Source organism: Oxyura jamaicensis, chromosome 1, assembly GCF_011077185.1.
Source record: "Oxyura jamaicensis isolate SHBP4307 breed ruddy duck chromosome 1, BPBGC_Ojam_1.0, whole genome shotgun sequence".
NCBI classification, from domain to species: Eukaryota; Metazoa; Chordata; class Aves; order Anseriformes; family Anatidae; genus Oxyura; species Oxyura jamaicensis.
In genome coordinates, this window is record NC_048893.1 from 90,975,611 (window position 1) to 90,992,355 (window position 16,745).

At 39.2% G+C, this 16,745-nt stretch overlaps 1 protein-coding gene across 3 annotated transcripts in view; it reads right to left on the reverse strand.

The window, feature by feature from the left end:
• The window catches only part of GUCA1C (guanylate cyclase activator 1C), an 83,425-nt gene extending 68,003 nt beyond the window's left edge, over positions 1–15,422 (reverse strand). The window contains exons 1-2 of one of the 3 annotated variants that reach the window (XM_035315113.1): positions 15,124–15,422; positions 5,714–5,860 (exon numbers count right to left, since the gene is read on the reverse strand). In XM_035315113.1, coding sequence (XP_035171004.1) covers positions 5,714–5,860; positions 15,124–15,129 — 153 coding nt within the window. In that variant the 5' untranslated portion in view covers positions 15,130–15,422. Of the gene's footprint in view, positions 1–5,713; positions 5,861–15,123 lie in introns of those variants that run through there. The other 2 variants (XM_035315114.1, XM_035315115.1) reach the window with 2 other exon arrangements.
• Positions 15,423–16,745: the final 1,323 nt, after the last annotated feature.

Here is a 16,745-nt window from a genome sequence, read left to right on the forward strand (position 1 = left end):
TGAAATCAGCAAATCAGCACTTAGAAAATATTAACACATTCTCTAGGCAAAGATGTAAAAGGAAGCAAGAGAGAATTAAGGAATAATATGTAGCATATGTGGGAAGAAGCAAATGAAAGCACAGCAGTATATTCTCAAGGTGCTGGAAGGAGCTGAAGCAAGTTGCTTTATTTTTATGACTTCTTTGGGTATTACCTTGCTAAATCCTAACTCAGTTTCACTTTATATAGTTCCAGTTATACTGGCTTACCACACTGAGCAACAGTGGGCACTTCTGCTGCCTTGCCTCATTTATAATGAGTTGCCTCTGAGGGGTTCACAGATCATTTGTCACCTCCAAACTAAACATGTTCCAGACTTAAGCCACCCCCTTTGGGCTTAAAAAAAAACCCACAACAACAATCAAAGTTATCCTCTGCCAGAACAACGTTTGACTAGTTTGCAGCGTTTACAGTTGAAGACTGTATATGAGAGGAGGAAGTTTTCCATATCTACCAAGAATCACAAATAGACAGCAAGGTAACCACACCAGCCTGAGCAGTGTTATGTTGCCCTGAAAATGAGCTTGCTGCCAGTGGCTGCAGAAGCATCAGGTCCTGCCCTTTTTCAATTAAGTATCCACCTGATATAAGGGTGGCAGTAAATCTGATTACCATGTTTTTGCAAAATCCTCTGAAAAACCTTGAATGCTCAGAAAGCACATCTTCATCATTAAGCTCCACTCGGCAAGTTGTGAACCCCTGCATACCTACAATTTGGAGACATGCTTTAAGTGCCTAGTATACAAATGGAAACTCAGATGTGCAGTTAGTGGAGCACTACAGAAATGAATTGCCATTTACCTATCAATAGCTTTTAGACATTTCAGCTGTTCAATAGAAGCAGCTGTCCTTAAATACTTTTCAAAATGAAAGCCATTTCCACCTGACAAAAAACAAAATACAGCTGTAGCAAAAAACAACAACCCAGACCTTACCAACTTTTAGTAAAATATTCTTTCTAAAAAGCCTCCAGTGTTGTGGAAACATTCAAACCATACTTAAACTAATTTTTTTTTTTTTTTTTTTTTTTTTTTTTTTTTTTTTTTCCTGAAAGCTCTAACCTAGAAGACATTACAGAGATAACTATGCTATGGAATTGATATAGGAAATCTTTTGTTCTTCATACACTGCTAACAGGAACATATGATACATATGGTAGATATGATGAATAAGGCTAATTATGACGAGCCCCAAATGGTCTTTCCTCTCCTTTCTGTTCCAAGTCAAGAATCAAAGTTCTTGGCACTGTGCACTGGTGAATTTTTATAGCCATCTTATGGTAGTTGATGCTGGGTTATGTCATATGGGGAACATGGAGTGGGATTTCTACTTGAGCAAACAAAATCAAAGAGGGCACATATATTTGAAAGAATGTCTTTGAATTTGAAAGAATTTCTTCATGTAGAAGAAATTAAAGAACTATGGGACCTCAAATAAAACTAAGGGGCAGTAGGTAGACAAAAATACTAAAGGAGGTACTTTTTCTGTGCAAGGCTAGAATACTCCCACATGCTGTCCTGGATGCTAAAGCCGTGCAAGAGTTCAAAGACAGCTGGACAAATTCATGAAAGAAAGTTGCCTATAAGGCCACTAAATTCAAACACGTTGCCTTTGCTCAAGAGCAACCTGAGCCATAAGTCAGGAGTCATGTCTAATGGCCATACTGTCAATAAATAGCGAGATAAGGCAACCACCAGAAAATATTTCTCATCCTCTTGTCATGCCCAACACAATTTGTCTCAGTAGAATAGTAGGACAATTTGCTTTGATGAAGCAGGTGCAGCACACAGCACAGGAAGAATTAATAAAAGTATATGGCACAACACAGGTGTAACTTGTTTTCTTACTTTAGGTCTGAAGCTTACTGGAAGCTGCTGTAAGTGTTGCCTTGCTCCTTGGTGAGTGCGCTTGAGGACTAAATGCCCACATTATCTGGATGTTATTCATAATCCAGGTAGTCCTGAATAGTTTAGGTTCAGCACAGAAGTGCATACGTGTGGAGCAGCATAATAGGATGAGGACAAGCAGGAAAGATTTAGGACAGTACATGCCTGTGGAAAAGCAGGGACTCTTTCCCTTGGCATCATCACCCTCACTCCTTGTGACTGCAGAAGAACTAGTAGCTGAATAGCCTGATCTAGACTACCTTCTCTTAAAACATCCTCATGTGCAGCCTCACATCTGACTGGCTTAGCCATGTGCCTCAATGTATCTTTACCATCAGGGACTTTTGCTTAGCTTCACGCTTTGCCAGAGTCAAATTACCTTTTGCTTGATCCATGCAAGTTGGCAACTACCACACGTTTTCTAAATGACCAAGTGCCAAACTAACAAGCAATAGCACCACACCTGTAAGCACTGGGGGACTACAAGCAGCACCTTGTTCTCCTCTACCCTATGTTACCGCTGCTGCTATCACAACCTGTCCTTGGCCCAGGTGTCTGGTCTTTTAAACAAAGTTCAGAGCTGTGAAGAAGTCATCAGAGGAGGGTTCTCATGTGAAGTATGTGAACAAGGGCTTCACAGAGGTCCCCAAGGCCAAAGTTCAAAGTCCCAAAGTTCACCAACCTAGAGCAAGTGGTTCATTCATAGCTAATTGCTTGTAAATTAACACCAGAGCAAAAAGAAACACCAATGGAAAGAGAAAAAGAAGGAAAATTGCATAAAATACTATCAGAAATCAAACCTATGGCTCCCTTTATACAGGAGATAAACCATCTGCTTCAGTTCATGCTTGGATGACTCCCCATTTTCAAAAATGAATGAAGTGAGCAGATTCCCCACTTCAGTTTTACGAGTAGCTATTCATACACTAGAGCACTACAAGTATTTTATTCCTTTTACCCTTCCTCCCCAGCTAGTGCAGAGGCCAATGCAATTTTATTTATTTATTTAGAAGAAAAAAAAAAGGCAAAAAAAACCTCCCAGAGTCAAACTAACAGATGAGTCTGGCAACAAAGAGAAAGGTAGTTACTCAGAGATAGACTGTGTTTAGCAGGTGGAATCAGAAATATGGAGACTTAAGCCTATCAATATATTTCCAGAGATCTGTGTAATAATAGCAATTGAGAGCTTTTATAGCTACACAAATCTGTCAAACACCACTCCAGTGATATTTCAGGAGGGAATTGGGCAAAGAGCTTTTTACAGAGAGTTAGGGGAGTTCTGTCACACCTCATCTATTTGATATTGCTTTTAAGTATTGCAACACCACCTCCATGCGGAAGGCAGCAAAGGGAGTGCTATCAAGTAAACCCAAGCTAAATTACAAAAGACAGCATCTCTTCTGAGGCAGCCAAAAAACCCCTCCCCAAAAGCACACTCTTGATGGTTAGTGTAGGATGAGTAAACTGGGAAAGAAGCTGCATTGGGTAATGCCAGAGGCTCCAACTATTAAAAAACATCTCTGAAATGAAAAGTAATTCCATTTTCAAAGTGACAATTTCATGTTTATATTGAAAAAAAATAATTACTTTCAAAACAGAACCTAATTATTCCAGCCACCAGCACAGAACTGAGGACTTAAGGACCCTAAACAAAACAGGCTAGCATGTTTTATTTATGAGAAACTCGTACTAAGATTGTTTATTACTTTCACCAATGAGTTATTAGGAAGCTCAGGTTTTATTCACACTGCATATATTTTGTAATACACACTGGAATTAAGGAGCTCTACAAAAAGCAGATTACAGTTTTTAAAACATTGCTTTAAGTTGGACACACTGAGTGTCTCACCTAATTTGCATGCATATATAGTCACACGGTATTTAAAATTAATGTCTTTTTGTATTGGCCTTTCCTTTTTCCTTTCCTTGCTAGTGAAACAGAAACGGCTCCAAGTTCTCCACAACTAAACCACTGTGGGGCGGGGTGGGGGGCTCTATTCTCTCACCCTGGTCTTCACCTTTCTGTTCTCTTGAGTGAGGGTGTGAGTGGGCTGCGCTTTAGGATGAATCGGCTTCAACACCACTCTGCTGCCAGCTGCCCCTTTAGGTTTGCACTTGCTTATTCCAGTCCCTCTGCTTCTGAAATTAAACACTGCTTAAGACAAAAATAAACAGGCCGACAAGCAAATGACTTTGCTTAGATCCAAATTTAGCTTTTGAATTGCTAATATCCATCTACACAAAATATGCTTCTCAAGTGGTGACAGGGCATTTACTTTATCTTGGTTCCCATGTATATTCCTGGACAAAGGGACAGCTGCAGAGCAAGTGCATCAGTTATTTGGTTACTGTTTTTAGTAATGCAAAAAGTTTCCAGAAACTGCCAGTGGTACAGTTTATGACCTGTGCCCTCTCTCTCTATGCTCCCCTTCTACTTTACCAACTGTATCTGATGGATTGACAGTGACATCTAGACAGAAAACAAACAAACAAAAAAGAAACAAACAAACCCGATTTGGCTATGCCAAGCAGTAAAGGCTTGCATACGGTGGTTTTCTTTGCTTAAAGAGAAGAGCGGTAGAGATTTTTAAACAAATAACAGTTAGCTTTTGTTTCTAGGTGTTCTTCCAGAGAACACAGAGCTATTCTGTACTGGGGAAACACAGAGTACTGCAGAATACCATTTTCCTCAGGAAATATTCCCAAGGATGTCCTAACTCAGCACTGAAGGAAATCTGTCCCAAGAAGACAATCCAGATTCTGTATTTCCTTTCCACTTGCCAAAAGAGTAATCTAAATAGACAAAAGCATTCCCAAGAAGAGGAATGAGACAAATCATTTTAGCAGAAAATTACAGTGAAACAACTCAAGGCTGCACCCAGAAACCAGTGCAAGAAAATGTTAGTTGGTATGGACCAGAATGTTCCTCTAAGAAACAGTTTATGGACTATCAGAAACCTCGCGTGCTGCACGCTTGCCATCCTAAGTGACTCAGCAACATGCTCCTGAATGCCTGCTTTGAAGTGGGTTTGGTTTGATTTCCTAGAAACAGAAATTAATTTCCTCTAACGTTTCCAGCAAAGGGACCCATCATTTTAAGCAGTGCTTTCAGATATGCACTACATCTATCCTATAGTTTTTTTTTTTTTTTTTTTTTTTTTTCCTGTCCTTTAAATAGGGGAATTATTCTTTTCATATTTTGTAACTTGTCTTTGCTTCTCTTCAGGCTCCTGACACACTCGCTTTGCATTTTTCTGAGCATTCAGTGGCACAGCTTGAGCAGGCAAATTCATCAGGGGAAGGAAAAGGAATATCAACTTAATTTTGCATAAGGTAAAACAGAGTGAGTTACATCCTCCTGTAAAAGAGAAAATGGGCTCAGTCTCATGCTGTTGCAAAGCTGTCCCTTACTTTGAGAGCTGCCTTCATGCTTCTGCTTAATACTTGCATGCTGGAAACTGAATCTGAATAAGTTGAAAAGGCTGGTAAGCCTTCACTCCCACTGTTTGGTAGAACAGTGGGGCTGAAGGCAACAGCAGGATACCCTGCTGCTGGCCTCTTGAAAGATTTTACCGCTTCACTTTCCACGGAGACAAAATAAAAGGAAAACAAGTCCTGTGAGATGAGAGAAAGAAACAAATCCACTAGCTTTGACAAGTAAAAATAAAATAAACAATGGAACATAGTTAAAAATGGCAGACTCCTTCCAAACACCAGAAAATGTGTGAATTGTCACAGTAATAATTTAGGAAGTAATTTAAGTTTGGTGGTTAGCAATTTACCTACCTGCATCTGCTGCTGGTTCTCCTTTTCGGTGTTTTTATTACGCCAGCAAAATTGCATGTGTTTCCAGAGGGAAGGAGCCTTGCCATTATCACCCCCTGGAGAAACTACAGAGAATTCATCTATATGTGCATGAAGGGAGACAGAAGACTGTGGAAAGAAATAAACAGGAGAAAACATTTATTTGTTGTCTCCCAAACTGTACAACTGTTTTAAACATAAGGACATATTACAATACATGAAAACTTAGGGAAGTATAATCAGCCACATTGCTTAAAACCTGATCTTGGAGGACTAATAGAATTTGACACCAAAGCTGCTAAGTAGTTCCTAACAGTAAATATGTAATTAACAGCAAACTGTTCAGTTGATCTTTTTATTTATTTATTTATTTATTTATTGCTACCAATGGAATAAATTTTGAAAAGCTTTCATTCAGTTTGTTCTTAACATGTCTTGGAACAACCACATGAAAAACAAACTGGGTAGTTTTCCAAAGGCATGCCATTGTTGATTTTCCACCGGAATACCCAGGGTCCAATAAACCAGGTGTTGCTATAACATATTGGAAATGAAAGGCAACATTTCACAATTTGTTTAAGCGAGATTATGCATGCTGCAGTGCCTCATCGAGTTCATGCAAGAGAGGTTCTTCCCAGTGCTTTAATTGGCACTTAGCTTCTTTTACAGCATGTTCGCCTAGACAGCCTGCACAAAGTAGTCACTTAAAGTGTAGCTTAGAGCATTATAAAACACAGCTTTACAGGAAATAGGAACATTCATTTGATAATTGCCATGACAACTCGGCCATGTTAGATTTAAAAATCGTTAGTTTTGAAGCTGCGATATGCTGAGTGTTTTTCTACCTCTGGGCATCCACAGCAACGAGGAGCACTTGCTAAACCACCTGGAGGTACCTTTCAGCACAAGCTGCATGGGGATGAGCATGGCTGCAGCTTCCGTGGACATCACAGGGGTTGGGGAAGGCAGGAGCATTAGCACCTGGGGGCTCAGCCTCAGAGCTTCAGTCACATGCGGGGCACCACCAAGAACTATGCAGAGGTTTACTGTGCTGAGAAGTATATTCACCTGCTCGTGTTACAAGAGAGCTCACGATAAGACCCTTTTTAATGAGAAAATACAGTTCACTTGCAGACCTAGAGGCACAGGAAGAATAAGGAATAACGCAACCTGCAACAATCAGAAAATACTCGTTCAACAAGACCCAAATATTCCATAGGGGCATGCTGACTGCTGAATCTTTTTGATTAAACTAAGAGGGGAGGTGCAGGGGGATGGGATGGCAGCCTTGAAGATGTACAGATGAAAAGATGGGTGCCTCTCAGAGATGGACTTCATAGCTTCCAGATAGCCAGAGAATTACTAAAATCTAATTTTGTTAGCCATAGAATCTTTACAGAAGCTTTATAATTCTCTCTTCTTGTAAACTTGGAAATTTAGGTCCCTTGCTATTATTTTGTGGTACATAACATGTTTGCCATTAGTACATTTGCATTTGGGAGAGTTTTTCTTTTCTTTTCTTTTTTTTAAAGAGATGAGGAAAGTAATGGGGAAAACATTAAAGCAGCTTTTCATTACTGCTATTAAAATTCAGGTCCATAAATGTGGAGAAATCGATTGATTCAACAGGAAGTCTGCATATGCCTTTCTTTTTTATTAACTGAAGAAACAAACAAATATATTTGACAATTTTTCTTCAGGCTGCTGACAGTTTAGCCCAAACCACTCTCTGCTTACTGCTCTTGTGCTTACCGGTCCCAAGAGCAATCACTACAGTCTTGCTTGCGCAAGATTCTTCTTTAAAATGAGCCATCACTCATGGTGATCACTTATTATCGTTGATGCTGTTTTTAAAAAGTCTTAAGAGTCTGCAAGTGCAGAGGAATTTTATGAACAAAGCATAAAGTCATAAAAGTCAGTAGTATTTTTATTCTACTGGCAGACAAGCCTTAGCTCTTAGTAAACTGCAAGTGCAAACTAAAAAGCAATATAATCATGCACACAATGCAGCAAAATAGTTCCAACAGGTTGATACTGCACACCAATCTTCAGCTACTTTTTCGCCTTTTAACTTCATTCATTCTAGCCTTTTTGAATGATGACTGAGAGGAAGAGATATGTGCTATGAAGAAGTACAACAAATCATCACAAGCATTTTTTTGTTGTTGACAGGTAGATTTTACACCCCCCCCAAGACAGTTAGAAGCACATGTAATGTTTCTTAATACATTAAGGGCCATGCAATGCATTGCTACAGATTTGATTAATTCACCTTCTGAAAGAGCAATAATACCTGGCTCTGCAATTCTCAGCATTATTTAGCTATAATGCTAAACATGTTTCTCAAAAAATGATCTGCCATCAAGAGTCAGGGTAGAATTCACAAGTTTCTTCTCATTTTTCACTACTGTTTTCAAAAGTATGACTCTCATGACTCATGTATTTTTGAATTTCATGGGACTAAAGGAAGGGAATCATAATCTGCATAGTTTGCATCCAAGCTTCCCAGCATGCATACCTAACAAACATCATAAACAAACACACCACAGCTACAGGCAGCTATTTGATTTATACAAATGGATTTCCTAACTCAACCTGACAGCTCAGCTGATTAGACAAATCAAATCTCTTGGATAACACTAGTGTTGATAATAACATTTTCCAAATGGGACAGCTATATTTCGTGCTAAAAATGAATATACAGTTTGTTAGAGATCATGGAAAAACTTGTACAACAACTAACAAGATAAAACAGATATTTTATAAAAGGCTGTGTCTTTCCTCATCCTTGTTTATGCAAGCATTTTCTAGCTGATACGCACCTTAGCCAAGAGAGACATCAATACACAAGGTAAAGTGCTGAGCAGGACACAAGCTGCTGAGCTCCGCTGGGCTTATTAACTGTGGAGGTGGCAATATAGGTTAGCCAAGAGAGGCACTGGTGCTGGAAGAGAAACCTCCCTTTTCCATCCCTCTGACCTGCTCCCTTCAAGCCACTTCTGCCCCTGGGAAGCACAGTCTGCCCAAGGGAGTGGACAAGGATGAAGGAAGAAGGGCAAGAGATGCTTGCTTCAGCAGCTCAGCAGTGTATCAGGAGATACCCATGGGTAGGGGCAGAGAAGCAGGAGTAATTCATGGTCATTGGAAAAATATGGTCTCATGAAAAGAAGAGAAAAATGTTGCAAACTGCTGGTTTATATCCTGCATTGTGAAATGACGTCACTGGCTCGCTATTAAAGAAGCTCTCAGAGCTAAGACAGGCTTATATCTGTGATGTTTCCGACACCAGCTTTAAATGTTTAGCTGCTACCAGAGAGAACCAGAAAGCACTCAAACAGCTCAAGGGAGAATACCGAGATGAAAGAAGATATCATTAAGATAATTTTGCATACAAGAGATCAGTACAATACAGCAAGACAGTTCGTTCTCTAAAAAGAAATAGTAATTTTCTGATCTTTAAAATTAACTTGGAGACTCTCATTGCTTATACAGAAAGCTTTCCAGAGAAAAATGAAATGGGGAAGGGTTCTCAGAATTCAGAATGATTTAAGATGATGGGACAATGCTCAAATGATGCTGTAATGTTACAAGAGTGAATTAGTCTCATTACCAGGCTCTTTTTTTCACTAGCACTGAATTTTTAAGAGCCGTTTCACAAAAAATATCAGAAATGTCAATTTATATAATAGTGCCCTCTTATTTAGAAAGCTTACATTGATAATAATGAAGTGTAAACTACTTGTGAACATGAAAAATCGAAAGTGTTAGTGGATTTGTAAAGATTTAAAAACTGAAAACAATTAGAAGATTTCATAAATTCTTGATTGTTCTAAAGAGTCTGTTTCAAATGAGAAATTAGCAAAATAAACAAAATGCAGTGATGTAGAGATTATATTTTTTTCCCACTTGGTTTTCCCAGATTTTCAAATTAAGCCTCAACATGTTTGAGAAGTAGAAAAGAGCCAAGAACTGAAGATTTCCTATTAGAAACAGAGACTGATTGATTGTTTCTCCCAACTAACAGACATAACTTGAGTTTCCTTTTCATTTGCAATTTTAAAAAGATGCAAAATGCCAACTTGTATAAAATGGATAAATACTTGCAGTGCTGGCAACCCAAAGTTTTGCTACTTCAGTGCACTCACAATGGTACATCTTAGACAAGTGAAAATTTAAAAAGATGTTACAGCTCCATCTTCTCAACCAAGAAGAAAGGATCAGAAGGGGTATAACTGGTCACTCTAATGAACTAGAGCAATGAGGATGCAGATGCTGAAACATTTTATTTTTTTTTTGACACAGCCCTTGCACTCCTGATCGAGATCGCAGTGTCAGATACAGTAAGCCATCCAAAAGAAGTGGGAGGCCATCAACTTGTCCAATTAGAAGCAGCAGCCTGATTTTGAAACTTGCGTGAATTGTAATAAGCCCATTTCTGCATTTGCTTACTCATTGGCTAGCAAAACAAAACAAAACAAAACAAAACAAAACAAAAAAACCCTCCAAGTTTGCATGCACAGCCTTCACTTCAGAAGGATGCTGCCGCTCTGGTGGTTCTGATGAAGCAACAGATGCTCTGTATGTTCACAGACCATAAAATGAACAGGCATTTTATATCCCTTTAGTTCCACTTTTTGGTGTATGACAAAAGCTAAAGAAAAGGTTGATCAATGTGAAGTTCACATTAAATTAGAAGAATATTTGGGAGACTGAAAAAAAATCAGTCTTGTAAAGGAACATAAACAGGTAGCTATAGTTTCAGCAAACAGACTCTGTTCCTTAATCTGCTGGCAATAAGAGTGAAGCAAATACCCTATTTCACTGAATGCTATTCTCAGATATATGCCTTGTGGGTGCAAAAAGTGGTTCACAGCCAAAAATTCTGGTTATTGCAGAAACCTTGAAGACAACAGCAGATCAGGCAAGTATTTCCTACACATTGGGACCATGGTGACAGAGGAGAAATAACTGACGGATGCTGAAGCAAAATGTCTTAGTCAATAACTTACTAAGAAAAGCACAAAGGATTGTGGCAACACAGCAGAACAGGAGTAGTACAGATAGCATAAATCTTTCATGCCACCCAAAAGATTCTTGCAATGAGCAGAGACAGTGCTTTGTGAGTCTGAGAGCCAGCAAAACTAAATATCACACCTGAAGCAATGGAGTTTTCAACAATATGTCAGATATAATAGACGAATGATAAGACTTTTAGTCCGGAGGATTACCAGAGACCAAACACCCACACAGCACTGGCAAACACGCAGAACCCAAAATGTCAAAACAAAAGTTAAAATAACATAAAATAAAGTATCTGCATTGGTTATAAACCAAACAAAAAATGACACTGATAATAACTAGAACTTGAGCACGTGCCTAATGTTTGCATGCGGCAATTAACTAACTAAAGGGCTGGAGTGATGATAGCTAAAAAGAAAACATTTAAATCAGTAGGTAGGGAGTTTGGAGTCAGACTCCTTGAGGGGTAGACTCAACTGTGTGTTCTTGGTCCTGCGTGCTGTACGTTTTGCTTGCTGCCTGTCTGTATAAAGGAATTTTCTTGACAAACAGACTGAAACAGAGACCTGAACGCAAAACAGCAGGCACTGGAGGAATGTAGCTGATAAGGAGCCAATACTGAAATAGCCAGGAGTGGATGAAGATGAGAGTTTTCATGAACACACAGAGATGAGGATTATAAATTGACTATTTATAGCATAAGTAATCTTTCATCTTTGAATTATTGTTTCTAATTTTGTGAATGAAGAAAAAGATATAAAAGCAAAAAGCAAAAAACCAAGTATCCCTATTAGAGTTGCTGAACAGTGATAAGGACAGCATCTAGTATGAACCCTTCAGAACTGTCATGGCTTGGGGAAGGGCTGAAGATAGGTTGATTTCATGCAGGACAAACAAGTTTTAGCTGAAACAAGATATGAGAGGCTGCACACCAGGGGAGAAGAAAGTTGCAGGGACAAGCTTAATCCCTGCAAAAACACTCAGTGTAAGCACAGAAGTGACAGAGGACTTAAAGCCCTTATGCAGACAACCTGGAGGAGGAGTTTGGCCCCAGGGCACTGTGAGGCTGAAGAAAAGGGGATGATGAGGCTGAAGGGAGAGACCAGCTCACTGCCTAGGGTGCAGAGCTATCTACCCTGCTTCTACTCTATCCCAAGCACCAGCAGTCACCCCCCATCTCCATGCTTTGCAGCAGACAGAAGTTAAAAAGCAACAACTTACAGCAGAAGAGTAAGACAAAAGATTTGTTTCCTTCCTGATTTTGAGAAGCTAAAATTCCCCTGCACAGAACAGTTTAACCAGAAGGACTCTGTTCCTTTTCCACTACCGAAAGAATTATAAAAACAAGTTATGAATTAAAGTCAGTACTACTAAGAATCACTCCAAATGATCTTTCTTTGCCTTATAACCACCTCCTTGAAATAAATAACAAATGCTTGAAATGGCACACACTGGTTGAGGGAATAGAAATGAACGACAAACACCAAATGAACTAAACTCTGATCCCTTGGGTGAGAGAGGCATTATATGGAATCGGCTAGACTTCATTTCAGTATAGGGTCACTTTCTCTAGTGCAACCAATGTAAGAATGCAGGAGAGTGTTGTAAGACCTGAAGAGATTGTGATTTCGTAGGAAAAATGAGCAAGAGCAGATATGATACATTAAAAAATAGAAAAAGCAATTGGTATTTAAAATAAATCACAGAAAAGTCCATTAAATATGACAGAACCAACATAATGGGCTTAATGTTTAAAAGTGATCGAATAAAGGAGGGACATGAAAATGAAATGAATATAATGCTAGAAAGAGATGAGACTGAAAATGATGGAAAAGTGAATATTGTTGTTGTTAAAACACACGTTTAGAACAACAGAATTATCAGTTTATCTTCAGGAGGAATTAAATTTCTTGGTCCCTCGTAAGTGACTTTTGTGTTTACCTAGCATCTGCAGCGAGGGCGGCACTGCACGACTGCTGGCGGAGAAGGCCGCTCACAAAATGGCGCCCAGCGCAGCTGTGTGGTGGCAGCGGCACCAGGTCCCACAGGTGCTCTGGGCTGAACACTGAAGAATTGCAAGTGACTTTCAGAGGTCATTTAGAAGGTTCTAGTTAGCTTGCATCATATATTCTTTTTTTGCTGGAGAAACTGAAACACTCGCATTCCTGCAACCCTTTCTGATCCAGAGCACTTTCCAATTCATGACAGGAAAACCTTCGGCAACTTGTTTCGTGACACTACTTAACAGGCAGATTCCTTGAGACTTTAAGCAACAAAAAGCAACTCCTCAGGACAGAAGCTAAAGATTTCCTATGCTAATACCACAGTTCTTCAACATGACCTTTCCTCAAGCCAGCACTCATTAGCATCTCCTTATTTATTCCTCATCACTCAGCATTTTACAAGATGTCTCCCATGCTTTGATATCTCTCCCCCTACCAAGTATACCTTTCAAGCTCTTGGCATGCTGCTTACTACTGGGCTCAGCAGTTCATTTTATGTATCTATTTCAACTGAAGTGTTTACAAAATTAAAATACGTAGGGAGGTCATAAATTTGCTCAAACACCTGTAGTGCCTGAGAAAACTGTTTATAGCTCAGATCAGAAAATTTGCCCAGCAGGAGCAGTTAGTTTATTATTGTTGAACAGTTTATCACAAATGAGCAGTTATCACAATTAGAAAAAGAAGTGGGAGAGATGATAATAGTCTTGGAAAGAAAACCATTATCTGAACACAAACATCTTAACATAGATACGTGAAGAAAGTGAATTCCTTAGAAGAGCTCTTAGGCTTAGCAGGATGTGAGAATAAAGGCACAGAGCAAGAGTTACTTGGGGCAGGATAAGTCAGCCGGGGAGCAAGCTAAAAACAAAAACAGCAAAGTCGCAAGTTTGTGATCCATAGTTTCAGGAGTTTGAGCTGTAGCAGCTGAATTGGGTGATTGCAATTTTGTTTTAAGGAAATATAATGTCATCAGCCAAAACATGCAGCAGACCATTGGTCTTTCCTATTTAGGTTGTTAGGCTTAGTGGCTTGGCGAGTCTATAAAGCACTTCGAACAAAGACTTCTCCATAAAGTACACTTGTTTGAAAATAGGTATGAATCATTTATGACATCCAGCTGTGTACATGACAGGTTCAATCTGCATCTCACCCTGCAGCAAACAAGCAGATTACAAGCAACAGGTGGGGAAAGATTTTCAAGAGCACTGTGCTGACCAAATGCTGTTAACTTGAGAAGACAGAAATAAGGTCAAGGTTAAGCACTTAAGGAAAAAATCTACTTTTGGATTCCACAGCCACAAAGGATACAGGATGAGAAAACTTGCACCTAAGTGGTAGTAAGCTTAAACCTGATAAAATTGCTGAAAGATAGACCAGATCAAAACAAAAATCATGTCAACCAGGGAACAGCATGCCAAAATTGTAATTCATCAGTGCCAACAGCTTAAGAGGACAGAACAAAGTCTTCCTGAGGACTTGCTTAAAGCTCTTACCCTCACAGAAGTCATGGCATCAGCATCGCTCTGCCACAGCCGCAGACTGTAAGGCAAGAGAAACTCACAATAACATTTTGTGTGTACCAGACAGATCTGACTCTGTAAAGCTGAATGCCCTGCAAACCCAGGACCACTCTGTGCCAGTCATCTGGGTTTTGAAATTCCCAAATAATCTGTATTCAGATGAGCTGGTGCTTTACCAGACCCTCATATCCATAGCTCACCTACTAGAAGACTCAGCAGCCGTTTATTTATTACCACCTGTGTTACAGAATAATAGAGCCAATGCTCAATCCTACTGTAAAGATACAGTGTTAACAACTTAGCTGCTAAATAATTGATTGCTTCAGCTTGTACACTTAATAGGAGTTTCTCTCTGCTGATATTTGAGAGAGCTGGATCAGGTCCCAGCATGAATGGGAATTTGTGTACTAATCAGACATGGAAAGATTTATTTTAAAAGCAATTTTGTATAAATGACAGGTTAAAAGATTGAAGAACCATTAAAAAAGAGCTGCATAGATGACCTATAATCCTATATTGTGTCTCTTTTTCTACACTTTGGAGACACTCAAGAAAAAAAAAGAAAAAACTGTTAAGGTGATTATATTTTGTACTAAGTTTACTGCCTTAGGTTGCAGTTACTGCCAAGTTTTTTTCCTTTTTTTTTTTTTTTTTTTTTTTTTTGTCACAGATGATTACACTTAAGCAGACTTACCTGCCAATGTGATTTGAACTTTGCTTAAATTATAAGTCACCTTGCCATCTAAATCAATTTCCCACCATTCCAAAAAGGTCATTTAAGCTTTCAAGTGCACTGGTTTGAAAATTAAAACATATAAAAGGGTAACAATAATGCAAATCTGCTCACCTGCATCCAGAGAAGGAAAAAAATGCATGTGGTTTGCCACTGCCTTCTCAGATTGAAGAACTATTCTCATCCATGGGTAAAAACACAGTAATAACTACATAGTTTTCCTGTGACTGTCATTCTGGAAGGCTGAAATATTTTGCATATAAATAAGTTTATTTGCAGACTGCAAAGCATAAACTCTATGGTGTGGAGAATATTAGGTGCACAATGAACAAAGAACACACAACCTTCTCAGAGGTATTAAAATGTCCTCGATGCCCCCAGCCTGAGTTGCAAGGAGAGATGGAGGTCACTGTGCTTTCCTGCCTTGCTTATGTTACATTATTAGCTCTTCTCTTTCCTGGTCATTGCTTTTGGGGAAAGCCTTCGGAGGACTCATGCAAGGAGGACAATGTCTGCTGTGTTCCTCTCCCACTATTAACAGATAGAGAACTGCAAAAAACATTTTCATAAATGGTCTTGGCACCTTTCCTGCTGAATCTCAAACAGTAAATCCCCGTTTAGCTCAAAGAAGGGAAGCAAAGGAGGGAGAGGAAGTTTAGCTAGTGTAAGGAAGGAAGCTGCCTTTTCTGTACAGCTTCGTTAGTACAGCACATAGCATTACTGACAATGAACCACTTCCTAAGATATTAAAAAAACATGTATTTTGGAAATATTCCCAAATGCCCAACAAAACAGCATTCCGACCTGACTTGCAGCAAGGTGACCTCAAAACAGTGAGATCTGAATTTGGTTTTGCAGTCTGTTCATTCTTCCCGTTTGCCGAGAGCTCCACTCCAGGACCAGAAGTTCAGCCCCCCACTTTCCCTGTGCTTTGTGTTCACCAGGGTTTGTTGCTGAATTCTGCACAGAAGCATGGGAGGTTAGAAGGCTTTTGCTGTTTTTCTGTAGGATGCATCATTCCTAACCTCTATTTTTCTTTGTTTCTCATGCATTCCTTTGGCCTCCCAAAACCTCTTCTGTTTAGTCCATTTCTGTTCCCTGTAGGATCAAGATTTTTAAGGCATTCCTTCTAAAAATTTAGTAGCAGAAGCTATAGCAGTATCTGACATTCTCCCTCACTAAATGTCAGGAAAAAGCTCTCCCCACCATGCCCCGAACAAAAAAATCCCAGCAGGTTTGAACTTCCTTCTATAAGCATCACTGGTGTGGCAGTGAACCAATGATGCCTTGCAAAAATTAACTGAAACTGTAGTTCTTATGGGTCTATACCAAAACATGCACACACAAAAAAATGCTAAATCAAAAAAAGCAAAAAAACAACAGCAAAAATCCAACTCAAAGCAAAACCAAAGATTACTCACTAAAGAAAGCATCCCCTATCCCAGTGGAGCTTCTTCCTTTTTAAGAGCTGAACTTGCCCTTGTTCCCCTCTAGATAGTTCTTGTAAAAAATTTCCAAATACCAGAGACAGCAGTTGATTTTTTAATTTTAAAAACATTTTCTATGCAGTTCAAGAAATCTCACTGAAAAATGAATTAAGAGTATTATTGCCATAATGACACATAATGCCATCCCCTTTTATTCCCATGATCCAGTCTCCTCATGACCTGTCTGTATGCCTTTTCAGACCTTCCCTCCCCCCAGAAATAAAAAAATATTAACACCAAAGGTGTTAT